The sequence below is a fragment of the Phodopus roborovskii genome, unplaced genomic scaffold (genome assembly GCF_943737965.1).
Source record: "Phodopus roborovskii unplaced genomic scaffold, PHOROB, whole genome shotgun sequence".
Lineage (NCBI taxonomy): Eukaryota > Metazoa > Chordata > Mammalia > Rodentia > Cricetidae > Phodopus > Phodopus roborovskii.
This window is the reverse complement of record NW_026126637.1, coordinates 445,096-455,586: the sequence shown is the minus strand read 5'-3', so window position 1 is coordinate 455,586 and position 10,491 is coordinate 445,096. Positions and strand designations below refer to the sequence as shown.

General features: G+C 40.9%; 1 protein-coding gene across 1 annotated transcript; it reads right to left on the bottom strand.

The window, feature by feature from the left end:
* Positions 1-8,525: 8,525 nt before the first annotated feature.
* Positions 8,526-9,450, bottom strand: LOC127239068 (vomeronasal type-1 receptor 4). The gene has a single exon (XM_051207858.1). It carries the CDS (start codon positions 9,448-9,450, stop codon positions 8,530-8,532), a length of 921 nt encoding a protein of 306 aa, XP_051063815.1. The 3' UTR covers positions 8,526-8,529.
* Positions 9,451-10,491: the final 1,041 nt, after the last annotated feature.

Below are 10,491 nucleotides of genomic sequence, written 5' to 3'. Positions count from 1 at the left end.
TTCTCTCTGAGAAGACTGTCCTGCAGCTATCACTCCTGAGAAGAAGGACTTGGGTCAGCAAGAGTTCAGCAAAAGCCACCAGGCAGAAGCCCCAGATGCTGCTCAGCAGAGTCCCGGGATGGAGTTTAGGTTTCCAAGCACAGGCAGAATTCTCAGGTTTGGGTAGTGTTAACTGGGTTACACCTGTGATGGAGTCACAGGGCCATTGTGAGCCCTCATGAGCTCTGTGAGCCACTTGCTGTGCCATCAGGTTGGCTGGTGAATCAATCCATGTGTAAGTCTGCAGGACAAACCTTCATGGGAGGAGATTTGGTTAGGGCTCTGAGGAGTGTGAGAACATGGCTTCACAGTGCTTTGTAGGAACTTTGCATGAAAACAAACCCATTTGTTCTCAGTATCTGCCCTGCCTTTATTTTTTAAGATTGATTTTTTTTTTTTTTTTTTTTTTTTTTTTTTTTGCAGGTTCTTTTTTCAATGATATTTATGTGTGTAGCCATGTGCATGCAGATACCTCCAGAGGCCAGAAGAGCATTAGGAATATGGGTGGTTGTAAGCCTTTTGACATGGATGTTGGGAACCAATCTCCAGTCCTCTGAAAGAGCAGCAAACACTCCTAACAAGCCTCTGCTCTCCCCTTAATATTGAAGTGCTTATTTATCACTGGCTATGTAACTCCTTTGATTCAAAGCATTTTCTACTGGAGTGTCTAGTAGTGGAGCTAAATTCTGGCCAAAATGACGTGGAAAGAAATAGTACAACGTAACAAAGAGGAGGCATGATCCTCCTCTTTGTTTTCTGATGTCTGGAGTAGGAGCAGTCATGTTAGGCCAGGGAAGTCATGGTTTATAGGCCAGGCAGGGCAGAAGAGTAAAACAGCCTGGATCCCCCACGCTGAATAGCTGGCTGTTAATGGTGACTGTGGAAGTGTTAACTGAGTACAGTCTTCTCTTCGAGGTCACCCTAGTTCTGATGAAAGCAGGATAGGAGGCCAAAAACCCCTGAAAAAGGAACAAGGGTCTTAGAGATACACTGTGTACCAGGAAGGGTCTCCTGTGACTTGACCACAGGACCACGACTTGAAATCCCACCAACCCTTGAGCTCCAGAATCTGGCTACAAAAAAATCCACCCCCCAAACCCTATGTAGTTCTGTACTATGTTCAGTTTTCTGTTGCTTTTCACCCTCCTGGATTTTTTGTTCTAAGTTTCAAGTAATGTTTGTTATCTAGTATACTTTTCGCTAGGGCCCAACTGTAACAACTTTCCCTGGAGCTTAGCAGAACTATAACACTTTGTCTGGGGAAACTCCCCTAGAGGAGCAGAGCTGCTGCTGTGCTCACAGTGACCCGTGTTCCTTGGCTCCCAGATGACAGCTCTCCATCAGAGCTGCAGAGATTAATTACCTTATGGAGGTTTGGTCCAGAATGTAAGCTTTACAGCCGAGATGAAAAGTTATCAGGCAGTGGGGAGCCAAGGAGTGCCACAGAACCACAGACTTTGCAGGACTGGAGGGGAAGGTTTTTCCAGCAGAAGTGTTACAGCTCCCCTCTGCTCAGCTCCACTGGGTGGAAAGTGTTAGATTTGGCTCTGGTGAAACTTTCACACCTCACCATACAAACCTCACACAAGAGAAAAGAATCTGTATGGTGACTGCCTCTTCAGAAAAGAAGCCGCAACCAATGAAAGCAGGGCTTGTATAGGGTTTCTGGGGGTGGGGTGAGAACGCAAGTCCTGGACTTGGGGCAAGCTCAGAGTGGTGAGTTTTCAAATCTTGAGCTTGGTGGGATTCTGTGGTCCAACTGAGGCAAACTCAGTGATTGGTGGGATTTTGTGCTCAGGGATTTATGGGATTTCAAGTCCTTGACCCTGGTCGGGGGTAGGCTTCTTTTCCTTGGCCCTGGTCTAGGGGTCAGGATGTTTTTTCTCTGAAGCATTTTACCCTCCAAAGAAACCTCTATTCCCGAAGGGAATTTTCCTTAGTCGTCTATGGAGCCAAGGAGTCCTTGCCAGGAGATCTACCACACACAGATCCTATCTCTCTCTGATTTCTGTCTTCAGACATGATGTTTTAGTGTCTCCTGAGATCCACTGTCTATCTCTTGTCAACATAGTAAATCCAGTGTAATAGGAGGGACGGCAGGCAAGTGTTTCTGGGGTTTGCTTACCCGAGTTATGTCTTTGAATGCTTCAGAGAAACAAACCCCAAACCATCCATTAAATTTAGAGGCTGTCTCTGTTGCCACTTGACGGAGTTCTGCCTTGTCTGACGCACTCTGTTTCAAGCAGCTTGATGTGAGAATGCCTAGTCAATTTAGAATTCTGTGTCATCATAGAACAGTGGAACAGCTCTGTAGCCCTAGATGGTTCTTTTTTTACATAAATTTTTATTTAAATTAGAAGCAATCTTATTTTACATGTCAATCCCAGTTCTCCCTTCTATCTTCCCATGCCCCCACCAACCTCCATCCCACCCCACCCCCATCCACTCCCTTCCATGGGAGATAATCAAAGTCTGTCTTATCATTAGGCCCTCCCCCATGTATCTAGGCTGAGAGACTATCCCTCCATAGGGAATGGACTCTCAAAAGTCCATTCGTGCACTAGGGATAAATACTGCCAGAGGCCACATAGACTTCCCTGGCCCCCCAACTACCATTCACGTTCAGGGGACCTGGTTCTATCCTATGCTGGTTCCCCAGCTGTCAGTCTAGGATCCATAAGCTGTCACTTTCTCAGGTCAGCTGTTTCTGTCAATCTTCAGCATGGTCTTGACCCCTTTGCTCATCACTCCTCCCTCTCTGCAACTGGATCCAGGACAATAAGGAAGAACACAGGAAAGAGAAAGTGGACTGGGTACTCCATCTGTGACTTGTGACTTGCCTTGTTTTCTACTCTAACCCTTTCATCATACTTTATTAGAACCTCAGAGCAGTTCCTTAGCTATTTCATGAAATCAGCTGTTTCTGTCTTTATTAGAAAATTTGACTCACAGCACACTCCACTAAAAGTCAACAGGCTTAACAGTCTCACATCTTCCCAAGAATCTTTGCAAATCCCTAGGTTATATGGTCATATTCTTTTTTTTTTTTTTTTGAGACAGGGTTTCCCTGTTCTGTTTTGGAGCCTGTCCTGAAACTAGCTCTGTAGACCAGACTGGCCTTGGAACTCACAGAGAACCAACTGCCTCTGCCTCCTGAGTGCTGGGATTAAAGGTATGCACCATCAAACCCAGCTTCACTGTAGGCTTTTTACAAAATGTATTTTTACTCTTTGTAAACACTAATGGAGTAGGAAGTTTGCTATGAGATTGTGTCTCCTAGAAATGTCAGAGAGGCTCCACCCATAAAGTCTCATCAACGTGGCTGTCCAAACAAGCCCTAAACACCAATGGTACCAATGGATGATTACATGGAAAGGAGAGAGAGCTTATGAGGTCTCAGCCTTAGATAATGCTGAAAGTAGGAGAGAATGGTCTTCAGCAGATAAGCATACCAATTTTTTATTGACTACAAAGTAGTCAGTGCTGAGATCATATGCAAACAGGTAACACTATGTGGACTAAGCAAGTTGTATTAATGTTTTTGGAAGAATAAATAGATGATAGAATGGTAGATAGATGATATAAATAATGAAAGGGAAAGAGGCCATGAATTTGAGAGTTAGCAAGCAGATATACAAAAGTGATGGAGGGAGAAAAGGGAAAGAGAAATTATTGGTGTAATGATATCATTTTGAAAAAAATAGAAAAATGTGTATGTCCACGTGTATGTGTTAAGCATGTTTGTGGAGGCCAGAGATAAGCATCAAGTGCTCCCACAGTTATGTTCCACCTTATTTAAGTTTTTATTTTACATGTATGTATGTATGAGTACCTACATATGTTTGTATAACATGTTCATGCCTGGAAACTGCAGAGAGATTCTTTGAACAGTGGATGGCAATGCAGAAATACCAGCTTATCCACATGCAGAGAATGCATGTCAGCAATGCTCCTGGCAGTGGATGAGTCTGTATGGCCATCACAAGTTGGACTCGGGTTTTTTAAATTAATTTTTATTTAAATTAAAAATAAGTTTATTTTACATACCAATCCCAGTTCCCTTTCCTTCTCATATCCCCCACTACCTCCCCATGGGGCATCATCAAAGTCTGTCACATCATTTGGGGCAGGACCTAGGCCCTACCCAGTATATCTAGACTGAGAGTGTATCCCTCCATAGGAAATGGGCTCCCAAAACCAATTTGTGCACCAGGGATAAATACTGGTTCCACTGCCAGAGGCCTCCATAGACTTTGCAAGCCCTGTGTGACACCCACATTCAGGGGGCCTGGTTCGGTGTCATGTGGGTTCCCCAGCTGTCAGTCTGGAGTCTGTGAGCTCCCACGTGTTCAGGTCAATTATTTCTGTGGGTTTCCCCAGCATGGTCCCCTTTGCTCATCACATCCCTCTCTACAACTGGAGTCCAGGAGAGTAAATTGGGAGCATGGGAGTGGGGGGGGAGGTAGGAGAAAGAGGAGGCAGGAGGAGAACATGAGGGATCAGGAAGGTCAAGTTGGGGGAAGAACAGAGGAGAGCAAGAAAAGAGTTATCTTGATAGAGGGAGCCATTATGGGCTTAATGAAAAACCTGGTCCTAGGGAAATTTCCAGGATTACACAAGGATGATCCCAACTAAGAATCTAAGCAACAGTGGAGAGGCTGCCTTAAATGCCCTTCCCTTTTAATGAGATTGATGACTACCTTAAATCTCATCATAGAGCCTTCATCCAGTAGCTGATGGAAACTGAAGCAGAGATTCTCAGTTGGTTTTTAAAAATAAAGGGATAAGAGAAACGGGAAGTAGAACTGAGGAGAGTTAGAGGGAGTAGTAGTAGTAGTAGGTAAATATAACCAAAACTGATTGTATGATTTTTCTCAAACAACTAACAAATTATTACAGATTTACCCCTCCCTTATCTTTTCCTGGGATTTTATTACTTTCATTTTTAAAAATCATTTTATGTGATTATTCTACTTCACGGTGATCAGTTTATGGTGTGAAATCTTCCTTATGTTGTCTGAGTTTGTGCTTTTCCTTCAGCATGCCCAGCAACGTTCTAAATTCCAGTGAATATGCTCACACCTCTAAATGTATTAGACTTTAAATGACTGCCTTCTAAAAATGGGAAGGATGGACAACAAGGAGGGAGTCATGCAAAAATAAGAAGCATTGTTTTTTAAAACTGAAAAGAGACTAGTGAGGGAGGACAGAAAGACAGGGAATGATGGTAATGGGGAGAAAAGAATAGGAGAGTGTGGTGGCTCCGCTCCAGAACCAGAACTTCTATTTTGTTGAGTAAACGAGAACTTGAGATGACACTGATCAAGCAAAAATTGCCCATGGGGATAATATGAGTTTCCATGTGATATCATAACAAGAACAGTACATAAACTGCTCTTACTTAGGACTGAAATGTTGTATAACTGAGTTTTTAGCACTCCCCTCTCATTCCTATATCCACACTGTATATCCCTCAATAAACCCACCTTCTGTCTTTCATTGAAGAAATGATTTAACTAAATTATTATTTATTTATGCATATTAATGTTTTGTCCCTGTGTATATAAGTACACTGAATGCACTCAGTACACAAGAAGGCCAGAAAAGGTTATGAAGTCCTATGGAACTGGAGTTAAAGAATGGATTGGGGGGATTTCTTAGCGATCTTTAGTAATATAAAGTCAAAGTCACTAAAACACACGCGCGTGCGCGCGCACACACACACACACACACACACACACACACACACACCACAGTCAAAACAAAACCAAAAAAACCTAATTGCCCCCTCTCCCTTAAGAAGCGCACACCCATCCTATTTGATATGAGTTTACTCTCACACTACATTCTTTTCTGGCTAGTTTTATTGAGTCAAACTTTGCTTCATACTGACTTGCTCTGAAATTGATTTAATCATCAAACCTTAAAATCCCATTTTTGTCTGGAGATCTCTGAACAGAGCTTCTCAAACATCTACTGATATGGTATGATGCTGTTTACTCAGAGAAATTGGTGTACAGGAGAAGAAATAATGACCAATTACATCTTGGTAAACACATGTAAGACTACATGGATCAGAAATCAAAATAAACACCGATATCTGATATGCAGAGCTCTTACATCATGCTTGGATTTATACAAGGTGTGGACCTTCTCTGGAGACTGTATAACCTAGAGCTTTGAAGGGTGAAGTCAGAAGTCAGTAGTTGCTACTTTGTTGCAAACACTGCTATTTACCTAGTAAACTTTTCCTAGATGTTAGAAGTAACACTCCAAGGATCCAGCCACCTTTCATCATATATAATCTAAAGCATGTTTGTTGTCTGTGGTGTAGCAGCATCTAGACTTGCCAGTGTATTTGTGTTAGTGGCCACACCACTTTGGGGCACTCCCATCACTGAAAATAATAGCTTCTGTACAAGAAAACCATTTAAGAGATGTATAGCCTACAAAATATAAAAACTACTGAAATCTTTAGAAGTACAGCTCCTAAAATTTTCACTCAGAGTTCAAAGAAAGGGACTACAAATAAGTGAGGGAACTAAAAGCTGAGGGAAAAAGGAATTGACTCACAAATTGCTCCTGTGCATGTTCTTTTGTTATTTTTCTTTATTTCTCTCTTGCTGTTTCTTTGTTTCTGGCTATCTCTCCATTTCTTTGTGTCTCCAATTCTGTTTCTTTTTCTCTCTAACTCTCTTTTCTGTTTCTTTGTCTCTCTGTATCTCCCCAGTTCTTGGGGATACAGGTATATACACATTGCAACAATAATTATTTTTACAATAGCATGTCAGGCTTGAATTTCTCAGCCTCAGCAAGGCAGATAACATTTACATGCAGAGCTAAACTAAAACTGGTAGGAGAAACTTTTTGCATCAATTACTCAGGGCTGTAGATCAGAAGAGGGTCTAAGTTTAATTTGTACAAGAAACAAAACCTGGCACCTTCTAGTTTCTGGCCTCAGTGGCAGCACAGGCCTTCAGGAAAGTTTACTTTTACCTGAGGATAAGCAAATGGGCTGATTACCTATGTCTTTATCTTCTCAGGAGAAGCAGGAGTGAGCAGTAAATCTCTGAGCTAGAATCTTGATTTAATACAACAAGAAGTTTGAGAACCTTTTAGTGCAGGGTTAGTTTAGGTTATCGCTTCTCTATCTGCCAGTGAGATAAAGCTAAGAATATGCTTATTTTTTCTATCAATCTAGACAGCTATGAATCAACAACTTCAGATGTGTAGTAATTTTACATCCTTGGATATTTGGAAATGTCTTAGGTGGGATGCTTTTAATTGGGCCCTAAACACTGACCAGATGCCTGCCAGTGAAGGTAATTGCAGGAAGAAGATCTCTAATTACAATGGAGAAGGGAACAAGGACCTGATAGTGGAAAGCAGGCCTCACACATAGCTAAGGAATACAATCAGCAAACTAGGACCTTTTAATGGAGAACAGATTTTGCACATAGCTAGGGAGTGTAATCAGTAAAACTCAAAATGCATGTGAGAAATTTGTTCCCAGTATATGACTAGATGGTGCTAAACTGTGGGAAGTAAATCTCAAGTTTGTTATAGAAAGGAATAAGCTATAGGAAGAATCTACAGCAAGACATAGCCATGAGATTATAACACCACGTACAGATTTGTACTGGTTTCATCCATCACAATAATCCTTAATTCTTCTAAGTTATATTGTGATGCAAAGGCTGTATAAGTACTGTGTGATCTTGTGGCAAAAATGTCTGTTAAGCCCATTTGAGTCATAACATCTGTTAGATCCCACTATGTGGGACCTGGGGTTTGAGACCAGAGGAAGCAACTGTGATGTCTCCCTGACACCAGAGTTTCACACAAAGAGAGGCACAATTCGTGAAATCCCAATGAACTGTGTACTAAATGCACAATACTTATAAAAATGGGGAAAGGTGGTATTTCATAAGTAATTTTCACAGACATAATAACCAGAGAAAGAAGATAATAATACTAGTGCCAAAAAAATCCACTCATTATTTCTTGGAAAATTGTATCAAAGCTTTAACCATTATTATATTGCCATGAATGATTAATCTTTGGAAATTCCCTAAAATATGCTCATTATCGTATGAACACAAGTATGTCTTATTTAGTTGTCAAACACTATTATGTTTATGAACATGGCTCATGAGGAGAAAAGGAAACAAATGTGTTTCATTATATTTTTTACGACAGAAGTAGTTAGCAATTTAATATATTTAAATCAATTTTAACAGATAATCAAAAATGAAAAGATAATATCAAGATTAATGTTGCTTTATGTTTTATTAAGTATGCTAAATAACTTAACTAAAGAATAAGGCATTCAAATACACACATGATATATCACACAAAATTTATGTGCATGGTTTTACATGTGTCAACTCACTTTATGATGTGATAATTTCATCAATGTACTGAAAATGTATGATAGAATAACAACTAAATGTTGATCAGAAACAAATAATCTGTATGTTAACCAAATGATTAGTATTTTCTATTCCTTGCACATTGGAAACAGAGTGAGAATACACAGGAGTCGTAGCTCATCAGCAGAAAGGGACTCAGAGTTGGGAAACACCCAGAGACAATTGCAGCAACATTTACAATGAGCTGTGTGGGATGATAAACAAGAGCGAAATGGATATGCAAGATGCAAGAAACTGTGTAAAAGCACACAAAGGTACTCACCAGGAGCAAAATGGTTTTTGTGGCTCTGGACTCAGGGGAGGACCTGAGGGAGAAGTTGCTTCTATGGATGTGCTTTATTCTCTGTTTGTGTCTGTAGAGGATGCAAACCATGAAGCTGCTGGAACACAGCATCATTCCCACACAAAACACATCAGGACTCGAGACTAATATTGCATAGAGGATGTCGCTGACTTTGTCGTGACGGACAGCATAACAGTATTCAAACTCTTTTAGATGTGTGATGTTTACATTGCTGAATTTTCCATTCATGTGCACAGGATAAGCAATGTTGGCAAGAAGAGACAGGATCCAGGCTAGACATATGGAAGAGCCAATGTACCTTGGAGCTTGGAATTTATACTTTGCCCATGTGGAGCCCATGGGACTTATGGCAATGGCCTGGAAGACACTCAGAAAGCATGTGCTGCTGATGGATACTGCCCTCCCCACCCTGTGAACATAGAAAACTAGTTTGCACCCAATATCCTGGAGGAAGTCTTTCATACCAAAAGCTGCCATTGTCTGGGGCACTCCTTTACACAGTAAACTTAAGAAGTTTGCTGTAGTTAAGTGCTGCAGGATATAGTCTGTGGGTTTTAACCTGTACCCCCTGAAGAGAAACAACAGATAATGATGGAGAAGGTAGGAATTGCCCAGAATTCCAATGACTGTCTGTGCTAAGAAGATCACTCCAATAGCCACATCTGTGGTTGCCATACTGCTGGGTCTTGTGGTCTGAGCTCAAGGATCCTGCACAGGAAGACGAGGTATGGGTTTCATGTATCAAGTCAACTCAACATCCTCCATCCCCAGTTGATCATTTTTGAATATTTCCTTTACCTTTGTTTTACTAGGAAACTTCTGAGAGATCATCCACTAGTGTAGGATGCCTTTATAACTTACAAGTTCCCACTGCAGGGCAGCACATAACCATAACAACCTGTTCATCCTCTCTGCTTCTGGTGTAGAAGGCAGGCACAACTCTAATTATATTTGACAATTTAGAACTCTAGAAAATGCTAATATTGGGTGATGTGGAATGATGGAACATGTAGGTAAAAGGATACAGGAGTCATGAAAGAGTATAGAAAAGTAAATTTTTTAGATTAAGTTTCATTGTGGTTCATATGTGAGTGTGCTCATGGGTGCCTGCATGTGCGTGCATGTGTGTGCGTGCTTGCTTGTATGTGTGTTTGAGTGTTGAGCTGTGAATGTTAATTCAACTCTGTAAACTGAAGTAGCAAGAAACATGTTGTTGTTGTTCTTTAAAAGGAATCTATAATGAATTGTTCATTTGAGGGAGTAATGGTGAAAGTTGGACTGAAGTAGAATAAGGTAAAAGACCAGTTATTGGATATTTATTGATTGATTTACTTAAAACACTCCTTGTATTGTCTATCTGCCAAGAATGACTTCACTTGACACCTGAAACAGAATGACTTGGAAAAATAGCCAGAACAACATGTCATTGCCCTTAACAACCCACTGATTGCCATGTAGGCTTTTGTAAAAATCTTGATTGCTTGCTTGCCCCACCTTGTGGTTTGATATCATGAACTAGACCTGAGACTGAGGCCTTGCAGGAATTATTCTGGCTTTGTTCCACTGGTGACATCTGGTCTCTTCCACCCTCTTTGGTGTCAAGGTGATTATTCCAGAACAATTCCCACAGAAAAACTTTCTTTTAAATACATTGATCATTAATGTTATAGGACTCAGACAAGTGTAGTCACTGAATACATTTTTTGTACTAACTCA